The sequence below is a fragment of the Drosophila persimilis genome, unplaced genomic scaffold, assembly GCF_003286085.1.
Source record: "Drosophila persimilis strain 14011-0111.01,24,50 unplaced genomic scaffold, DperRS2 tig00000000-arrow-pilon, whole genome shotgun sequence".
Lineage (NCBI taxonomy): Eukaryota > Metazoa > Arthropoda > Insecta > Diptera > Drosophilidae > Drosophila > Drosophila persimilis.
Window position 1 is genome coordinate 21,251,709 of NW_020825288.1, and position 21,128 is coordinate 21,272,836.

At 42.0% G+C, this 21,128-nt stretch overlaps 1 protein-coding gene, 1 long non-coding RNA gene and 1 other non-coding gene across 6 annotated transcripts; 1 reads left to right on the forward strand and 2 right to left on the reverse strand.

Annotated features, from left to right (window-relative positions):
- The first annotated feature begins 879 nt into the window (after nt 1–879).
- Nucleotides 880–952, forward strand: Trnam-cau. Its single transcript has one exon. It is a non-coding gene; the product is annotated as a tRNA-Met (tRNA).
- Nucleotides 953–1,318: 366 nt separating this feature from the next.
- LOC113567454 lies at nt 1,319–1,740 on the reverse strand. The gene is made up of 2 exons (XR_003409449.1): nt 1,603–1,740; nt 1,319–1,537 (listed from the first exon to the last, which is right to left on the reverse strand). It is a non-coding gene; the product is annotated as an uncharacterized LOC113567454 (long non-coding RNA).
- A 704-nt stretch (nt 1,741–2,444) lies between these two features.
- LOC6592032 (serine/arginine repetitive matrix protein 1) lies at nt 2,445–19,698 on the reverse strand. Of its 4 annotated transcripts, XM_026995389.1 has the most exons (9): nt 19,512–19,698; nt 17,176–17,733; nt 12,448–12,484; nt 7,524–7,612; nt 6,819–7,045; nt 5,957–6,410; nt 4,900–5,897; nt 3,530–4,264; nt 2,445–3,473 (listed from the first exon to the last, which is right to left on the reverse strand). In XM_026995389.1, exons 2-9 carry the CDS (start codon nt 17,303–17,305, stop codon nt 2,769–2,771), a joined length of 3,375 nt encoding a protein of 1,124 aa, XP_026851190.1. In that variant the 5' UTR covers nt 17,306–17,733; nt 19,512–19,698; the 3' UTR covers nt 2,445–2,768. The 4 variants fall into 4 exon arrangements, with proteins under 4 accessions (XP_026851190.1, XP_026851191.1, XP_026851192.1 ...); XM_026995390.1 differs by lacking the exon at nt 19,512–19,698 and having other exon boundaries at nt 17,176–17,969; XM_026995391.1 differs by lacking the exons at nt 12,448–12,484; nt 17,176–17,733; nt 19,512–19,698 and adding an exon at nt 9,782–9,955.
- Between the last annotated feature and the right edge of the window lie 1,430 nt (nt 19,699–21,128).

Genomic DNA, 21,128 nt, shown 5'->3' on the forward strand with positions numbered 1-21,128 from the left:
TTAGCGACAGAATTTATGATAATAAAAGCCGTAGACAGTCGCTCCACTCCGTTCCCTCAACCCCTCCCACGAACAAGCGTCATAAAAACCCGTGTATATATAGAGATATATGCATACTTGTATGGCATTGTCTGAAAAGTCTCGCTATGATTGAGAAATATGTGCAGACACGGCTCATTGAAGGCGCCATGCCACGGCGGCACACGTTCATAAAAGAAATACAACAGCAATACAGAACGAAACAAAAGCCATAAAATAACATATACATCGCGGGTATGGTGGGGTGTATAAATCATTAGGCGAACAGCCAGGGGCAAATTGTCTGAGAAGAGTCTTTGAAATGCATCGTTTGATATAGATTTGATTAGAGAAAAGTTTTCCTGAACGTGGCCACAAATATTTGGGGAGTGTTCTTCCGAGGAAAAGCAATTTATAATATGTAGATCGTTTTACTGTGGAAAACGTATGTACATTTCTGACTGAAATTCTCCCTCATATTTTATAGATACCAAAGAAAATTAAGTAAGTTAAGAAAATAATGCTTGTACTCCGAATAATATATTCAAATCCACACACTCAGGAGGAAGAATCTATTAGAAATTTGATGATTGCTGCTTTTTCTTTAATATTCCAAGGAACTTCAGAAATTCTATTATAAAAAGTTAGAAAAAATTCTGAATGTAAAGATGGAATAATCACCGATTAAGAATAAACTAACGTATGTCACATCATATCAGGTGTAAGGTTATCTCTATCTCACCTACAAATAGATCGCATGGTCCACATTTAGACCATTCCTCGTTAAGATTAATTCTTTAAAATACCTGAGAAATTGCAGGTTCAATTCAAAAGCACATCTTATTCTTGGACGTATCCAAGGCCTCGGTGGCGCAGTAGGCAGCGCGTAAGTCTCATAATCTTAAGGTCGTGAGTTCGAGCCTCACCCGGGGCATGTAATTTTTTTGTCATTGTTCTTTCTTTTTTGTCATAATTTTGAGCTTATAATTTCTTTGTCTGAAAAAGTATAATTTGTATTTTTAGCTTTGCCTCTAAGAGTTTATGTGCGCCACTCGAGCTCTCGAACGCTGATTGCCCTCATGCGCTGCCACTTGGTTTCATTGGCAAATAAACGGACTCATAATGATTACAAATTGATTTCTCATGTCCCTGCCAGAGACAGAAGCAGAAACAGAAACACAGATGAGTGTGCATCTGGCAGCCAGTCAATGGCCACGGGAACAAAGCCAAGGAGAAACAGACCGAGAAGCCCCAGGGCGAAAAGTCCTCCGTAGATAAACACAATGCAATAAAACGAAACTCGCGGCAATCTGGTAGAGCTTGGCAGCCAATCAATTAAACGGAGAAGATGCCATAAATTCAGTTATTTCTAAAACGGAGTAAAGTGCCAACCAATTGATTGGCAGCTGGCCAGTGATGGAGTTCCCAGTTCCCAGTCCCAGTCTTTCAGTAATGGAGTCCAAGTGCTTCAGTGGTCGCTTTTCTCTGTGTTGAAGGAGGATGTCGAGTCTCCGTTCTCCTGTGATGGTGAGAAATAAAATAAACTGTGGATTGGTCCTTGGCTGCCTCTCAGTTTTGGGTTACATTTTCTCTGGCGCACTGCAGTGGCCCTTTTTCTCTCTTGTTGACTTTTTATTTTCCCAACCATTTGGAGAGACCCTAGTACCCCTTTCACACCTTCCATGGCATGGCAGCAGCCGCAATTTGCACTGGTACTGGTACTGGCACTGGCACTGGCACTGGCACTGGGGGTAAAATTTAATTTGTTTCCTGCATATATCCTAGAGGCGTTTTGTGTGTCATGCATTTTTACACCTTAATTTGCGGCTAATTTGCATATTGTATATTTTCGCTTGTTGCGCAATTTCAGTTGCAGTTTCCCAGTTACGTTACGGTACCAGTACTATTTTCCCCAACTTGCTGTTGCTGTTTCTGTTTCTGCAGTGTTTCCTGCCACGGTCTCGGTGTCCTTTTCACCTACTATTGCGGCTTTGCTCTTTCTCTTTTCCCCACCCTCTCTCTCTCTCTCTGTCTCTTTTCCCATTTAAAGACCAGTTCTATTCGTTGAGTGGAACTTTAGAGGTGGCCAACAAGCGTGAAATGAAATTTGTTATAAAAAGTTGCCACATAAAAAATTTAATTTGAAGCGAAACTACAGGAGAGAATTTCAATGCCCCTCATGGCCAAATGTGCGAGGGTGTGTTACCTCCACCTACCTATGTGTATTTTTCCAGTTAACCCTTATATGTGTAGAAATTGGTTGGATAAAATTCCTAAAACTTCAAATTCGAAAACAACTATGTTATTAGAATACACCGGACAAATTCAAATAGATTAATGTTCTTCTGCAGTTTTAAAAATAATCTGGTTTTTCTTTTTTTTCTATAATATATTTCTGATTTGTATTCTCTCCAAATTGAGCAACAATTATTAACTGCTTTCCTTTATACATTTATAGAATTTACATGAATGTTAAATACTACAACTAAATCGATTCTAACAAAATATAAGTATGTACAACAAATTTCGGTTTCTTGAACTTTTTACATTTTCTTGAATGAAAACTGTTTTCGAACTGCTGACATTTTGTACTGCACCGAACGGAAATTTGTCTAAAAGCAAAGTTTGATTTTCTATATTCTAACCTATCTAAAAACATATAGAAACACGGATATGCGCTTGGCTTTATGAAGATCTATAAATGTACATTCGTGGACGGCAGCTGAAACCACTCCTCCCCTCCTCGCCATCTAGAGGCAACCGTTGCCCCAGCAGCCACACCAGGGTATCTTGCCACCCGTGTGAGAGCTTATCGAGATCTTCCTGCGAGTGGAGCGCATGCTGAAACTCGTGGAGGACTCTCGCGAGGAGGCAAAACTGTTCGAGTTTCGATCGGATAACGAGGTGGCCGTCTCGTGGTTGCTATCCTGGTGGGAATGGTGGCTGTGGTGCGGATTGTTGCTAATCGCCATGCCGCTATGCGGATGATGGTGGTTGTGATGATGATGGTGTCCTCCCCCTCCTGCTCCTCCTCCGCTGGCACCACTATTTCTATGCACCGTATGGACAGTGCCCTCCGAGTGACGACGCGAGCATTTCGTCCGACTGACAGTCGCTGTCGTCATTGGCGCCGGATCGCTGCCCTCCTTGCGATGGTGATGATGGTGACTGGTGCTGGGCGGCGCCGAGGTAGTGGCCGTCACCTCTGGATGGCCTGGCACTGCCATTGTATTGCTGTTGGTGCGCCGGCGAGAGGAATGTGGCGAGGACGGTGTGCTGTGACTAATCTTGAAGGCCTTAATGCTGGGAGGTGTGAGCACTGCGGTGGGCAGGTCCACACAACTGGCAGTGGCCATGGGTGCTGTGGTTACTGGGGCGACAGCATCCTCGGGCGCTTGTCCAGAGCCGCACAATATGGAGACGCGACGTGCCTTCCTCCGCGCCAGCTCATCAGCCTGGAAAGGGTATGGGAATCTTAATTTGGCAGAAGGAATCGAAGGAGTCCTCTTACCTCTGTCTGTGCCGCCTGCTCTGCCGCTGTCTCCGCCTCAGTTCCTGGCAGATCCACATCCAGCGAGCGCGTTAATTGTGAAGGAGACGATCGAAAAATGGCCCGCTTGGCCGCTGCCGTGGCCAGGGTCTTGTACAGATGACTCTTGTTCGGCGACATGCCACTGACAGATGTCGGTGGCGGAGGCGGCGGCTCTGTGGGCATCTGTGGCCTTCGTGCCGGCGGCAATGGAGGCGGCGGCTTGGCCGCTATACTCGGCTTGGCACTGATGGGCGGACGCTGTCCATTCGGGGATTGTTGCGGTCCAGCTGCCGCCTGATTGATCTGCTCGAATCCCAGATACGTGCATTTGTCGGGAAACGGTGCCATCGGATCGGGTATGTGAGGGGCAGGGCTGTCGGTGTGCTCCCTCTCCAGGGAGCGAGTGCGTCGCATCAGCTTGCTGTTCCCACTGTTCCCCGAATCCCCACTGGAGGTTGCCGTTGTGGTCAGTCCCGCACCTCCCGATTGGCTCTCCGTGGTGGCGGTGGCTGTGGCAGGAGAAATGGTTGGATTTGTGCCGTCGTACTGCAGATACAGATTCATCTCGGAGCGATATGGCTTCTTCGCCTTGTCGTTATCCTGGCGATGACTCAGGTTGTCCCGCGACTTGCTTTTTTCTAGCTGAATGGCTAAGATGTCCTCCGAAATAGTCTCAATGTCGTTTAGTATTGATTCCAGGTTTACCGAATCCGTCTGTGGGGGAGAGTAAACTCATTAGAAATCCAAAATAATATGATTTGTCTTTTTCTAAAGCGATTTCAAGCGATTGGTTTAAAGGTTCTAAAAGGTTTCAATGCCGTGGGGGAACATCTAGTTAAGGAATTACGTATTTATTTAGAGATCTACACATTAATATATGTAAAAGGTTTGAATACTTATTCCTTGGACTTCTATTTCTAAACATTTATGGGATGAGGGAACTATAATTAATATACATCCCAGATCCCTTCATTTAAATAAAGATACAAAAAACAAATCTTGATTTGATTCTTTTTCCTACATTTTCCAAAATTGTTTACAACTTTTGTTTGTTAATTGGATCTAAGAATTGATTTTGATTAGAAATTAAGCAGTCTAGTATAGAAATAGAATATATTTTGAGAGGAAAACATGAGAATCATATTCAAATGTGGTACGAAAATAGTTTTGGGGGACATGAACATCGATTAGGTGGTCTAAAAATCCTATAAATTATAGACATCGAAAGCATAAGATAATGAAGAATGCCATTTTAATACAGCTAAACTGATCTGATGACTGGATCTGATGAAAGGAGAGGACTATGACAGGAGGATGATCGACTGCTGGTCAGAAGATCGACCCCTCACCTGACTAACGGTCTCCCGTTTCGCTTGGACCTTCGATACTTTCGCTGGCAATCTCATAGGGGAAGTTGTGGTCTTGGTTGTGTTCGTGGTGATGGTCATCACGGGCTTGGTCAGGGCTGTGGCCGAGATGCAGGTGCTCTGGCAGGGCTTTTGTGCGGTCGCATAGATGGGCTCCGCAGCAGAGTTGGGCATAGGTAGTGGCGCGCAACGGGCTACCGCTGCATTTGCAAGGGCAGCCGTGTAGATGTCCAGCACGCTGGAGCCCGGATGCGGCCGAGCCTTGTCTCTGGGACTGGCATTGGCAGCGGGGCCAAAGCCCAAGCCAACGGCAGCGGCCACATCGACCACGGCTCGGTGCAGGGCACAGTGATGGGGATGCTGTGGCACCCCCTCTTGCTCCTGGTTGTGGTCGTGGTCGTGGTCCTGGTCGTGCCGCTGGCTTGGGTGCTGGCGCGGATGCTGGTGGGCATGGCAATGCGAGTGGGCGCGATGGCGACGCGGACTTACTTGTGGCGAGACTCGTCTCTGGTACGGCGATGCCAGAGCATTGTTCACGAATATATCCGGAGGATCACGTAGCGGCGGTGGCGGCGATCCTGGCGGCAGGGAATCTGGCAACTGCCCCTGGCACTGACCCTGGTTCGCGAGCTTCGTGTTGAGCCTGAGACGCGGCTTGAGCGGGGCAAAGAAATGCTTCGGACTGTTGAGCGCTTGTTGCGTTGCATTCGTAGTGATGGCCACCGTCTCGATGTCCCCCTGGCTCTCTGGCAGATGTGGAGCATTCAGGGCGATTTTTGGCATCGTCTGCTGTGTGGATGTTGGCACAAAGGTTGTCATCATAGCCGGTGGCGGTGGCGAGCGGGAAGGCGATGTATGATTGGAATATTTTCGGTGCGTGAAGGGCGACTGGAGATTGTAGTCCCAGCCATTGGTGTGGCGCATGGTCTTGCCAGTGGTGGTGCTCGAACTGCTCCCCAGCTCGGGCGTGGGTGTCAGGGCTATGAAGAGTTAGAAATGGATAACAGATTCAACTCAAGATAAAAGGTTCTCCGCTCACCTGAATTCGGATTTCCCATGTGCTGCGACAGTATGTTCTCAAAGTACGACAATGGTGGCACTGAGGCGTGCAGGTCATTCATCTGATTAGCCACCAGCTCAATGGGCGTCAGGGGTGTCAGTGGTCCCATTAAACTGGGCAGCGTGCTCTGCGATCCATTCAAATCCGGTGTGCAAAGCATTCGATGTTCTTGCTGTTGGAACTGTTGCAGCATCTCTGGATTGCTCAGCGTCTCCTCAGACACCACCGATAGGTGATCGAAGTGCATGGGCTGCTGCTGCTGCTGCTGCTCTGCCTTGAGCGAGGAATCCTCATTCTTTGATGATGATGACGTTGCGGGCACCTCTGGCGGCAGTGGCGGCTTGAGAGGGGCACAGGAACCACCCTCCTGGCAGCAATCGTCGCTGCAATGACCATCGTCTGCCCCGCGACAGGTATCACAAGAGTCAGAGTCCTGTTTTTGGTGGGAAGAAGGAATTAAATAGACGTCACAAATAAAGAGCCACAAACTTTGGATCGGAATACAATTGGGGACTGATTTGCAAACTATTTTAAATCACGAATAATTTTTGCACGTTTTCCGGGTGTAAAGAGAAACAGCTGATTCCGATAAGCATTAAAGATCAATCGATACTTCTTATAGCTATCTAAGTAGGAAGTGCAACTATCGAAATTCAAAAGAATATTGGACCGAATATACATTTCCCTTTGGATGTAGACGAGAACTAAGACATTTTTAAGTGATTATTTATGTAGTGATCTGTTGATATGCTTTTTAATGACTCTCGTACAGATCAGATATAAGCAAATTCTGATCTGGCAAACACATAATACAGAACAATTTAGCTTCTATTCTACTTACATCACTGTTTACATCACAACCACCGCTGCCTCGTCCGCCTTCGCCACTACACCTGTACGCGTGGCAGGTGCCGCCACTGCCTCCACTGCCCCGACAGCCGCCAAATTCATGTTCATTTAGCTTCGCCTTGAAGCGTTTGTTCAGCCTATCACACTCGTCCCGCAGTGTCCAGATCTCGCGACGCAATTGCTCATTCTCACGCCGCAGGCGCTTGATGTCCGATTGCCCTGGAAAATCAGGAAAACCATTAACCAACATCAACAGCAATACTACCAATGGAAGGTGGCCAAACCAAAGCAGGGGAACTTGGTAAAGCACGTGGCAATCATGCAGAGCTGTCAGGCCTTTTTGACACCTCAAATCGCATTATTTACAATCGCTTATCTTCTGTTTTGGCAATGAAAATCATTATTTTTTTTTATGAATAGACGCGGAGAACATACGCATATGTCTATATAGATGGATAGACATACGAGTATGTGGGAGGAGAGAATGATTTTTATATAGATATATTTGGTTGGGATTATTTTGGTTTTCGTTTGCCACCGTCTAATGTGTTTTTAATTGGTTGTTTTCAGCATTTTCGCTATTTATTAAACGATTATTTGATTTCCTGTTGTTTAATACTTGAACACACGAAAAAAAATACACTTTTATGGCCGTAAACTTAGGCCGACTTTGATCGCCTGAGAGCCCGTCATTTACCTCGTTCAACTTCGGCATTTATGTTGATGGTGCGCAACCTGAGCTCCTCATTCTCGTATATCATGCCCCGCGATGACTTTCTGTCCAATCTGTAAAGTTCGAACATGCATTAGATAATTTGCTTAAACATTAACAGACAGAGACCTATAGATCTATGTACAACTAAAACTACGAGTAAGACCGGACCTTCGATTGGTGAGCGGTTGCCAGGGCGAACGGTAGCCAACCAACATGCCTATCTTTTCCTATGATCCGTACAAATCAAAACTCGTCCTAGATCTCGAAATATATTTGGTCTGTTCTGTCTTCAACGACTGCTGTAAGTCAACTGAACCGGATTTTAGGTCCAGCATTGGAACCAATTGTTAGCCGTTCGCTTCGGCTATATGGCGCACGGCCTTTCAACACTCGCCGCATATAAATAAATAATAATAAAAAAACGTAGGAAAAAAAGCACCGACGATGTAGGAAAATAAATATAAATATACATATCACCGATTTGGTGCTAAGGAAAGGAAAATAACCAAAGCAAAGCAATAAATTACAACAACAGAGCATAAATAAATTGATTTATCCAATGATTACGATCCAACGGCTGCTGGCATAAGGGAAAATTTAACCTGAATTTCTTATGCAAATAAATAGAGTGAAGTGATCTGAGAAGAGTATTCCAAAGTTTCCTATCACTTGGCACTGCGCAAATACTTAATTCTGCAAATCAAATTAAGCAGATTAACAGATCTATTGAAATCCCAAATGAGCCATAAAAAAGGGGATTCTTTTCAGGCTTTCCATAACTTACGCTTTTTATTCCGAAGCGATGTGACACTCACTGCCAGCCCGTCTGCACTGGGAATTTTTGACAAACTGCCGATCGCTTCGCCGATCTCAGCTCTCAGAGCCATGGCATATCCCACCATTCCAAAACAAATATTCAGAAAAAAACATAAATATATTTATACCCCATGTTTGTATAGCTTGTTGTCTGGTAGGATGTCTCCCCTAAGATTTGTGGAATGCGTAGATCTAAAAAACATTTTCCCATATTTAAGAAATGACAAGAGTGCTTTTGGTATTCGAATATTTTGGTAGTCATGCTTAACTTAGCCAAGTGTCATTTATTTTGGCTACTGATTGGAAAAGAGTTTGGAATATTTTTCAGATCATCACAGAGAGATATTCTCTTTGGAAGATTTATGTTTTCTCTTTTGATTTGTGTTCATAAGTTCTCTTTAAAAACACTAAGCGAATAATTCGTAGTATTCTTTTAGGTGCGATCTAAATATTTCCTCGGCGCCGACTATGATTTATTGATTTATTACACCCGGAGAAAAAAAACCCTGAGAATCGATTTAAATATGTATGCTAATATATTTTCAGCGGGAATGGATGTTGGCAATGTTTCTCTCCGGGTAGAATAACATATAAAATTGTTTACATTTATAAATGTATGTACGAATTTTAGAGTGCATTATAGAGAACCTAAAGTTTAAAAATGGAGCACATTTTTAAGAAAAAATTAATAAAAAATCAGTACTTGGAAGTAGTTTCATATTTATTCTATGTATGGTTAAAATCCCATATTTACTATATGATGATATATTTCATTAAATGTTTTATTGATTCCAGCACATCTTTTACAAGTTCATATTCCGGTGGTTCCTCTGATGATCTTCAACACGTTCCATCCCTGATTTCTGGATTCTATTTTTCGATTTTCCCAATATACACTTGTATACACAAAGAAGAGCGGCGCAGCGCTGGGCGTCAGCACGTTTCTCCCACGGAAGCAGAGCAGACCAAACAATCGGATCGATAGACTGATGATCGATAGCAAAGCAATCTTTTGGCAGTTTTATTGATGTCTACACACACTCACTCGCAAAAACATATATCTAAAGATCGTGTGGCTATATACGCTTGGAATAAACATTCCATCTGATGATTCTGTGTACTTTGTAGTGTAAAATCAACTTGGACAATGTACCCCTACCCGAACCCGTACCCCCGGATTGTACACGATTCGATGATAAACAAATTGGAATTATTTTTAGTTCCGCTGGCCAGCAGCGAATATTGTTTGTTTAACGACCACTGAAGTGTATAGATATTAGAAGAGAACTTATAATGACTTTTAATATTTATCAAGAGCCAGATGTCCGTTTCCAAAAATAAAGTGCATGTGGCAAACGGCATTGGCCAAAAAGGGAAAGAGCCAAGCCAGGGATATCCAAAGGGAAAGTAAGAGTTTTGCTTACTTGGCGGACTTTTCCGAACGTTTGTTGGTCTTCCGACTTCTTTCATAGTGAGTTTTTGCTTGTTTAGCACCTTTCATTTATCCAATCAGTTTATGTAGCAATGCAATCAATGGTCACACTTTGCTGTGGGTTTTACCCAAAAGTTTATGCAATCATCTGTGAGCTGTGACGAATTTCACTGGCACAACATACTCGTATTCACTGTCTTAACTTGAATTTCAATAATTAATTATAATTTTCGCTGTAGAAACTCGTGAACAGCGTGACAAAATGTGAACTGTGTTGAACAAAATTCAATTTCACCGCAGCAAAACCGCACGAGTCGACTCTGTACCGAAAACTGACAGTTGGGCGAGATCAGTTTTGGCCAAAAAAGAACGCGACTAGAACAACAAAACGCCGACGGCTACGACTGCGACTGGCATTGAACCATTGGCTTTGCCACTGCCGCCGCCGCCAAGAGCAACAAGCTTTGTCTGCTTCAATTTTTATTAAAATTAAAAGAAAAATGAAAAACGAACATAAAAACCATAAAACACAAAAAGAATAGAAAATGTTTCATAAAGCAAATGCGAACGAGTAAATCGAAAGAACAACAAATCATCGTTCTCAATGAAATGTACGCATGCTGTGCCACGGAGCATTCGTTTATAAGATTAACAAAAAGAAATCTGACGAGAAAAGAGACAGAGAGAGAAAAAGAGCAAAAATACCTGCCCCAAAGGACAACGAACTTTGGATGCTCTTGGTTTAAGAAAGAGAATCGAATGAGGTAGGGAAGCATCATCTTGCAATGGAAATCTCTGTTTTCTGATGCCCAGAAAGAAAGAGGTATCTACGAGGAACAATGCGATATTTTAAGGCCTGTAATAGCTTTAGAGATCCATCAAGATATCGAAAACCAACATCCAATCGAAGAGGATCAGAGGTATCATATAACTATCATTTCCTTATAAAGGGTATTCAAAAATAGCCTGCTCAAGCATCAGCACTGAAAACTCTCTGACGTAGTAGTAGTCTCTCAACGTCAGCTGGAACAAAAAGCTTCTGCCAATTTCCCGATTTCGAAGGTAAAACCCCGAAAATTCTTCTACTATTAATTATGAAAATTTCAATTAAGTGACAAAAATTATTAAAATTGCTCAAATATTTATTGTTTTTCTTCTTGTCAGCGATATTTAAGCTTAAAAAATGTCAGTGCTTATACAATCAATTACCAAGCTAATTAGACTGGTGGTTTTTTCCTGCAGGAGACTCGAGTAAATTGACTTTATTTACTCGAATATTTATTTCCGTTTGCATTATTCAAATTAAAGGGTTTTGCAGGTCGAAGCATGATTATAGTGATAGCATAGGAAATAAATTGAAATTAATCAAGCCTTTAATCGCATTCCATGTTGGATTCTGGTTGGGGTTCTGGTTGGGGCTTTTGTGGGTTGACAGCTGCTGTAAAAGCTGAGTACAGGGGAAATTAATTTATATATTTGGTAAGCAGCAGATGATGGAGTAAATTAACAATAACCGCATTTCCAATTAAATTAACAGCTCTTTTATTGAGATCCGAATGAAATAAATTGGATCCCTCTCTGACACTGACACTGACTCTCTCCGTCTCCGTCTCCTTGTTAAATGTGTCGCGACATTGGCGGCCTAAATAAAAACTATAGCTGCCACCCACACCATCGTGGATCCCATCAAATCTTGCGTATACATGTATTTGTCATCACACAACATTTTAAAAATAATTTCTACTCATTTGGCTAGTTTTCCTCTGCTTCTGTACGAGTATTCATTATGTAAAGTTCACGGGGAGGCCATCACGTCTAATAAATAATAATTTTTTATAATTCGCTTATGAAAAATGCCCGTGAATCGGCGTTATTTATCAGCCAATTAGAGAAATTAGCTAGGGATAACGTAGAGCTGGCGGGGGCATAAATATAATTTAAAGGAGCCGGACACCTTTTGCCATCCCGTGCCAATTTGTATCAAAGCTAATCGCCGCCTGTCATTCCACGCCGCTGTATCTATTGTTTATTTTGACATAAATGTGACGGCGACAGTTTAATCTTAGGCGATAATATTTTCATCTTTTCTCTTCGCCTTGAGATAGTAGTTGTTTTCTTAAGAAATTGTTTGGGGGCAATTGAAGGAATTTGTACGAAATTAAGAAAAGATTAAGTGTTTAAGTGGAGGAGAAAGAGAAATTCGTGGGTTATGACATATGGATGGACACTTCTAATCCATCTAAAGACTATCCAAATAATAACTTAAATGGAAAGCTATTTAAAGGAGTTTTGTTAGAGAAAAGTTGTGTCGTATGAAAAATGTAATCAAATATGGAATCCATCTAGCATTGAAGATAGTTTTTCGATCTCTTAGACAACGCCATCTATGGTTGATCCATCTATGTATATACTTTTCCAGAAATCTATTGATCGGAAAGCACTCACTGATCTTAAAAGCTGCAAACCCCATAATGATTATAAGAGATCTGCGCATGATCCTTACGATCAGCTCTCACCGAAAGCTATCGCCACAAGCTTTTGATCTCTTATACAGATCGGAGAACTCTCTCGTTCTCTATTTTGAGGGGATCTTAACTTAATTATACAGCTAAAGTAGCTTATGGCTAAGTAAATGAGTTTGTTTCTGGTTTGGTTTACCTGGTGTTTAGCTTAAAGTGTGCATGACGTCTTCGTTCTCGGAGCATAGTCGTGCATTAGTTTTCCGACATGTGAAAGAAAAACCAACAAACAAAAAACAAAAGACACATAAAGTAAAAAACAAAACAAAAAGAACGCGCCGCACCGTACACAAAACAAAACAAAAAAAAACACAGAAAAATACGGGAAAAATATGGAATGGATAAAGGGGCAAGAACAACAACAACAAAATCATAATAATGAAAATGGAAAATTATTTTTTGTTGCTTATTTGATTTTGGTTTTTCTGTGTGTGTTTTTCCTACAATTTGTTTTGGATTTTTCTTTTTCGTTTTTGTTACTTTTCATTTCGATTTTTGTTTACAAATAGTTGAGAGCGTGTTTATTTGGAGAAGAGCAGAGTGTGTAAGCGCATTGGAAACCAACCTCCCCCGTAGACCCCAAATAAACCCCAAACAAACGAGGGCCAATGGCAGTTTACATCTGGATTAATCGCGGCCAAATGCAGGCAACATCTTGGTTTCGATTTGTGGCACCTTCAAGTATTAAAATATGTACGAGTATCAGCCAGCTTGATGTTGATGTGTGGCTTAATATCTAGATGTTCAATGACATTCCGTTCTTTATGGCCGACCGACACTGTCTGGGTTGTTGGTTACACAATGCCCCAAGGGGGCCTGAATGTATGCTACACACGCACCAATCTCCAACAAAAGCCCAGACATACACATGGACACACATACTCGTACATTTTTATTCAAAAGGGGTAAAGTAAAGACATTATCTTCTGGCAAAGGCAATTGATTTATCGATTAAGTTGTCAAGTACACATTGTCATCCTTCATTAATATTTACATGTGTTACAGAATCAGCCCCGCTTCTTGAGAGGCAACGGCAAGCCCAGCCTTCCCAGGCCCCTTTGGGGACTTTTCTTCTTTTCTCTTGTGTGTAGCATTGAAAAGCTTGCCAGCAAAAGGATTTTCTTTCACGATTACATAACTGGCACACACACAGGACCCACCCGACCCCAAACATAATGGAATACTTTGCTAATTTATGCCATTTATCAAGGTGGAATGTACATTAAAAATTCGAGAAGAAACGATTCTGATGGAAGCCAGATACGCTCAACCAATCTTAAACAGAAGTTATGCGAAATATGCCTAACAGAACGCAGATAAACCTGTCGAGATCTTAAACAAAGGTACTACACGTAATAATCCTCAAATATTTCTTCTATATATTGATTCTACGAAAACATTTGAACCGTATAAACAATCGTAGGATCGAATATATGTACATCTTTTACTTATAAACACTTACTCAGTATCATAATAGTAAGAACTCATAAAGAATTCTTGTAATTTGTACGAAATGCTATATCCAAGCGAAATTTATGTCTGCGGACAATTAAACAACCGCACAATGAAAATATCAATCCAATTTATGGATCACTTGAGCACATTCTTCCATTAGCGAGACCCGTCAGGTACGATTATAATGGGTAAATATCTGGAGCAGATATGGATACTACGACCCCGACGCCCACACACGGATGATCATCAGCGCAACAAAGCTCTCCTGCTGATCTATGCAGATACAATGCGATCTATGGGATACACTCTCTCTCTATCTTTCGGGGCGGAACGGTTACGGGATACGTTGTGGCCTGCGAGGCACGCGACTGGGAACTGCAACCACTTGGCTCCGGCAGTGGGTTCGGTTCTGTGTGTTTTCGTGTTAAATATTTTGCGTACAACCATTTTATTTGTTGTTTCTTTTATGCGTGTGCCGCCGCTCGCCTCTGTCTACTTGTGTGTGTTTGAGGCATGCCTCATAGACTAGTGTGGCAGGGGGTAGGGTGCATTCGAGCGGACCCGGTGGTGTGCGGCATACGGCATGCCAATAAACTGTCGGAATGTGTGTGTTTGAGCTGCTAAACCGTCTGCACACAGTGGGTAAAGTAAATATACGCCTGAAGAACGGAAATGTTTGTTGAATAGTTTCCTCAAAAGAAATAACAGATTGATTGAGTTTATAGAAATGAAAGGCCATGGGAATTTTTTCTGGGTTGTTTAGAAAGTATAAATACTCTACGGAGTGATCTTTGGAAAAGAAATTTTGAATTTTTTGCCTGAACACCTGAAAAGTGTATTAACTTTTCTATATTTATATGAAACCAAAGGGTTCACCACATATGGGTTAATCTGCAGTGAAAATACCACCATTGACTCCCACAGTTTAATCTTCAATGAAAGTTCCATCTAATAATAGAAAGCAGATCCATAAAAACCCCCATAACATCCCTAATTCTACGACTAATCTGCTTGTCCGCATATTAAACATCAACACTGTGCCTGCCGTTCTACTCCATCTTCCTCAGCGGCTAGACGATTCCAAAAAGCATAGAAAGCGAAAAAGAAATAGAAAGAGAAAGAGAGGGAGAGGTAGACACAGAGAGAGATAGAGAGAGATGGAATAAAAGTTGCGTGAGGCTGAGGCAACAAGCAAAACCGAATGCACGGCACACAGGCAAACTCTTGAACAAACAAGCAAAATGAGCAAGTTTCTGTCTATTTTTTGCTGCCTGCCGCCTGTTGCAGTTTATGGTTCTATTATGGGGCAGTGTGCGTCCTGCTCGGCTCGGGTCTCGGGTCTCTGCCTCTTTTTTATGCCACACAAAGCAGAGGATCTTTCGTCTCTATGCGTATAGACGATTTCATAAATACACCATAATGCGGGGCACAGCCTTTGATGGAAACTGGCTGCAGTTAAAGTTTTTAATGTCCAACATATGAGGAATAATAACCAGGCCGAAACGTGGTGTGTGGCTCCAAAAGGGTGATAGAGATTCCCATTTCAATTTGGGGGGTTAAAAATGTCTTAAATTTTATGGATCTTATTCGAAGCTTCAACGCATTAAATGGTATCAAATAAATAAACAGACTTAAAGACCTGTTGGACTCTTTAATTGAAACCCGAAGAGGAAAAGGAATTTCCCACCAATATATATTTCCAGCAATTTTAATAAACATACAAATTCCTCCACTGATTTCCGGAGTGAATTTCCGCACGCACGCAGACATTTATGTATTTCTATTAATTGTGTCAGAATCACAACTAAATTAGTTTTCCCCGTCGCTTTTCTGCTTTTCTGGGTCATCTGCAGTCATCATTCCAAAAAGGTGAGAGATCCGTGTCTATTTTTGTACCCTGCCTGCCTGCCACAAGTTGTAACGTTGTTTGGACGTCTGTGCCACATCGACACGAACGGAATGAAGATGGAAATGGAAACGTACAAGATTCTGTAAACAATAAATTACAAATCAAATTGCCATATGCCTCAGATTTACAGCGGAGCCAAAACACTTTGCCATTTTGTTGATTCTGTGAATTATTTCCAAAATAAAATCGATCTCCGTTTCGCGGCTGTGCTAATTGAAGGCCCCCCGAAATGGGTCGGGAAAATTCAGATCAATTGGCATCAATTCCTGGCCGCCGAGCGGGCGATGATCGATGAACGATCAAGGTAACGGAAGCGGGACCAATTTAATTGCCTTCCCAATGAAAAATTGGCATGGCAAATCGTAAAGTTCGACATGAGAAATATTTTCCCAACAAGTTCAATGAGCCGCAGCCGCATAAAACCCCCAAATGCGAATGATGCTCAAATGAGAGTTCCATTCGCTGCTAATTGCTCGGTCTAAATGATGAATATGTTTTTAATAATTGATACTGAATTATGAGCAGCACAAAGATAAACACACACACACACACACGCAGGGGGCAAAATCTGAAATAATGTGTTTCCCAATTAAAATTCAATACCAAACCAATCTTTTTTCCCATTGCTGCTGGCTGCCAAAGACACAATTTTTGGCTGGAAATTCATTTGCCGAGCAGCAAAAATCAATCGCAAATCGGGGAAAATCGTTTTCAAGTACATATTATGGCGTAATTGAAATAAATATTCCGATAAGGCTGATATATTTTTGGTATACATTTATGAGGCAGAGAAATCATCTCGTGTATGTCTGATGTGGCATGAAAAACAGGTGTAGCCATTGGTGAGAGTCCATTTGCTGCTTGTTTCTACTATGAATTATTTTCTAATGAGTTTCTATTTAAATTTTTCGTTTGTTTTAGATATGAATAGTAGCGAAATTTCAATAGATGAAGCTATATTTCTGATCATTCCTGATCAAAGTGGTAATAAGCAGTTAGTTCAGGCCGGCAAAAAGCTACAACTATGTGGTAAAAAGTGAAATTTCTGATTGAAACTGACTGATTTTTGTAATCTGGAATTGTGAATAACAACTCTACCCTAATTTAATTTCTTTGACATTTGGAGACACCTTCCTGATCTGATCTGAACCCAACATCAAATTTACATTTCCTGTGATAATAGATAGAAACTAGCTTTCTCTGTGGATGTGGTTGGCAGATAGCTTTGCCTGTGGATAGTTAGCTGATAGCTTTCCCTGTGGATATATGTAGATTTCAGATAGATTGTTTGCGTATGTGTGTACCTCAAACCCGCGCTTTCGCCAACCCAGCCCTTGCTCTAAGCCAAATAAACACGCTCGGGTGGCTCTCACACGCCAACGAATTAAAGCTTGGCCACACTGAGAAAGCCTTCAGTGTGTGGTTGTAATTGTGTATCTATGTATCCATGTGGGTGTATCTGTGTGAGTGAGGTGTACATACTTTGGTATAGGTGCAACCTACTTGCTTTGGTGGGCGATGAGCTCGACGGCGTTGATTTCCGCTGATTGCTGTCGCTGTTTTCGCCGTTGCTGCCGCTGGCGCGTCCGCTAATTAAATTGTCATCCAAAGAAATGCCGTCGAGCCAATGCATGACATTATTTCCCTTTGTTGTCGACACGCACACTACAAACACTAGAACAAACACTGCCACTGGCGGCACACACACGGATACTCATGTATCGGAGGAATAAATCACATTTGGGCAGACGGCGACGGCCCAGCAATTGATAATGATTTCATCTCAAATCGTTGACACTTCATTTTGCATACCGTTTTTCCTTTCGCTTTGTTTCGCTTTTCTTTATTTTTTTCACATTTTTTTTACACCTTCAGGGCATTGGCAGTTGACATTTGTTTGCTCATTCCATCCACACTGGGCAATAATTCGATTCCCAGCAACAAGTATTGAATGGACGTTTAGCTCTTTTCCGCTTGTTCTTCCCTTATGCCTTTTGCTTTGGCTTTGGCTTTGGCTTTCACTTCACGATTTGCTTTCAACAACACGCATACGCATACGCCCTGTGTGACATAATTAGCACATTGCACTTTAACACTTGTCAACAGCTACAGCTACAGGGCTTGCCTGCCGCCCTCTGGTCTGCTCCGCACAGACTACAGAATAGATCGCAAATTATGAAAGATTTCGTACAGAATTGGTAACACTCTCACAGCTGTGGTAAAATGTACTTCAAATATGAGTTGGTGTTACTTCACAAAAATAAAAAATAAAAAGAATCGCCAGACTCAAAACTGTCGATAGCTTTGCGATAATGTCCATCGATTTATCCACGATTGCGACTCGTTGTGAGCCCTCTGGCTAACCGGCTGCTTCTGACCGGAGACGCGAACCCCAGACGCTGACCATACGTATGGATTGTACTCGCAGCCGTACACGGACACGGAGACACAGAGTCCGGCGACTGTGGCGTGGCGCATTTTCCAATCGTTTCGCACATTATTGTTTCCATTGTGTTCGATATTTGTATTTTCTTGTACTTTTGTGGTTCTCCCACAGACACATCAATACGATACGATACCATATCGGTACATGTGTATAAGTTTGCCTCAATTTATTGTACCTTCCTCTGTTTATTTTATACAGGCCCCAGCATTCTAGTATTACTCAGTGGGAGGGGAGGGAGGGGGGGCAAGAAGGCACGAGGGATTGTTAGCCGAGCCGCTTCTGGCCAATTTCCTATTAGACATGTCGGCAGATACAGTTCGTGTGCGTATTGAATGTGGCAAAGCACTGGAGAACCATGGGATGGCTGGCTGGTTGGCGGCCGAAGGTGATTCAGACAGATAAATATTACCTGTCTGCCCTTCGGGGGTATTCTGCGATTTATACATACATTAGCATTGGCCAAATAGAAATTCGATGGAAATTCAAAGGAAATATAGAGGAAATAGCACCTACGTACATATTTACATGTGGAATAATATTTATAGAATCTACAGTTATGCCTATTATGCCACCCAAATATATCAGAAAAAAAATGGAACAGAAAAATCACACAATAAATCATTCATTAAGCACTGAAACTGTCGCACATCGAAAGGCATTATGTCAAAAATGTGTCAAACAAGAATTTAAGTATTCTGAAAATATTTTGAATGCATTTTCGGGGGAGAGCTTTGCTCTACAGCTCGACGATTATATTCGTATGTATATGTTTTTCTTAATTTGATCTTTTATGTCTTAATTTTCTTTAATTGCTTGAGTTGTTCCAATTGCCGATTGCTTGTTTATACCAGAGCAGGTGTATTTAAAACATCTGACTAAACATGAATGAAACTCGTACAAATTTAATGTGGAGAACAAAAAATCAGGCAGATCATTGAATCTTTGAAAGAAGAATCGTTTGATCAGTGAACTCTTGGATAGATAGACTGCTTGAGAGCACTATACACAAATTTTCGTTTTATTTTCCATCGATCCACAACCACTGTGCACTTAATGGCCGCTTGTCAACAGTCCCCATACTGATGGTCTGCTTTCCCTCAATTTACTTTCGAAATATATTTTAAGGTAATTTAAAACCAAATGTTTATAGTAGTTCGATTGGGAAATTCTTTTAAAATGTTAGTGCAGCCTCACTTCTAATGGAAAATACATATAATTTTTGGCATTTAATGAAGGCCTCAATGGCGCTGGCTGCATTCTTTTGGGTCATCATCGATGCCTGCGTCAATCTGTGGATCGGGCCTGCACTTTTACACATATTTTCAATGATAAACGGCGGCGATTCCTCTGGGACCCGTGGCCATATTTGTTTTGGCTGGCGTTGCTTATTTACGTTTCAATCAGAAAACAATTTCGCTTCCGCCTAGCCGCGGCGAGATCACTATTGGGTCACGCGGCGTATGAGCGATATACTGGAGGATCGGCGCCACGCTGCGTATGAGATGAGCGATTCTCTGCCACACTGTAACACAAGAGGCAAGAAAAACAACCAAATCGGGGGAAAACAACGATGCGCCGCGTCCGCTGACGTTGAAAGACCGACTTATTCTGCTGCCACTGCCACTGCACTGCAATGAACACTGGCATCGAACCTATTGCTCCAAAACAGCTGTCTTCCAGGCAGCCAGACAGCCACACTCACACCCATACAGCGCCTCCCACACATGTGTGTGTGTGTGTATGTGTGTTGCCGTGTGTGCGTAGGCCGTAAGAACTGCCAGACAACAGCATAGCCGTTCGTTCTAGTCTGGCCCTCCCGCCACACACTGCTCCGCACCACTCTATGGAAAATTAAAAGAATCAAAGGCAAAGGCAACGGCAAAGAGCAAAATTAAGTATTTAGTTGTATTCTAGTATAGTATCTAGAGTATACATGCATTCTGGCTTGCATTTTTTAGCAGTGCCAGGCAATAAAGGGGCTACCCGGGGGGTGCTCCACTCGTATAAGTTGTCTTCTTTTGGGGTGTGCCTAAAAGTAAAGACTTTTTTGGCAAATAACTAACATTTTGTAGGACTCTAAAGGTCTTGTCTCTTGTATCCTGTATCTCTTTAATCTCTGTATATCATTTTCAGGCGCAACGAATTTTGTTTATAGCCATATCTTTCATTCCCAATTTATTGCTCATTAAATATAAGCTCCATTCGGATATCTATTTCGCAGGAAAATTTCTACTTGGGTTCACCCTAATGTGTAAGCGTCTCAGCCTCTGCTACAATGTGTATAGATATGTATGGGTGGGTGTGTGTGTGTGCGTTCTTATGTCAAAGCTGAATGGAAAAGAGTAAAAAATAAAATGTGTAAGAGCCCAAGATAAAATGCATTGTTTCAGGCGAGCAGAGCAAGCAGGCAGGCGAAATAAAAAAAATAAGAAAAAAGGAAGATACTTTTACACACAAAATGTGTAAGAATTATTAGCAGGCATGGTGGTGGGATGGAATGTGATGCAACGGAAATTGCGCCCTAGGGCTGTCCACATTCTGCAGCAAGAAAAAAGAATTTTCTATATGTATTAGCTGGATAGAAACTGTTACATTTGGAAACTATTAAATCGAGGACATTCTTACTATAAAGTAATTGAAAATTTTGGAAGATTTATGGATGCAGAGGGGCTGACAATCTCTGGTTTATCTAAGGTATAAATTGATGAAAAAAGCCAACTGGATAACAATGTAATTCAAAAGTAAAAGGATTCATATCTTTAGTAGTGCTGACAACCCTGGTTTATCTTATAGCCGCGTTTCCTTGGCCTCCTTGCAGCTACGGCAATTAACACATCAATGCATGTACACACACACATGCGATGCGATATCAATGGAGGCATCCCCACATACGCTGCAACCAATACTCCTCCCCTATCCTCGCAGCCACTTCAATCCCCCTTTTCTTCCGTCCTTCCATTGTGGAATGAAATAAATTATTGTATTTGAAAGCTTTTAAAGCGTGGGCCCA

Coding starts and splice junctions, on each gene's coding strand:
- LOC6592032 (XM_026995389.1), bottom strand. CDS start 17,305: ATGCATTGGCTCGACGGCATTTCTTTGGATGACAATTTAATTAGCGGA. Junction 12,485..17,175: donor CTCATCGCCCACCAAAGCAA/GTAGGTTGCACC, acceptor CTATGCTCCGAG/AACGAAGACGTCATGCACAC. Junction 3,474..3,529: donor AGCAGGCGGCACAGACAGAG/GTAAGAGGACTC, acceptor TACCCTTTCCAG/GCTGATGAGCTGGCGCGGAG.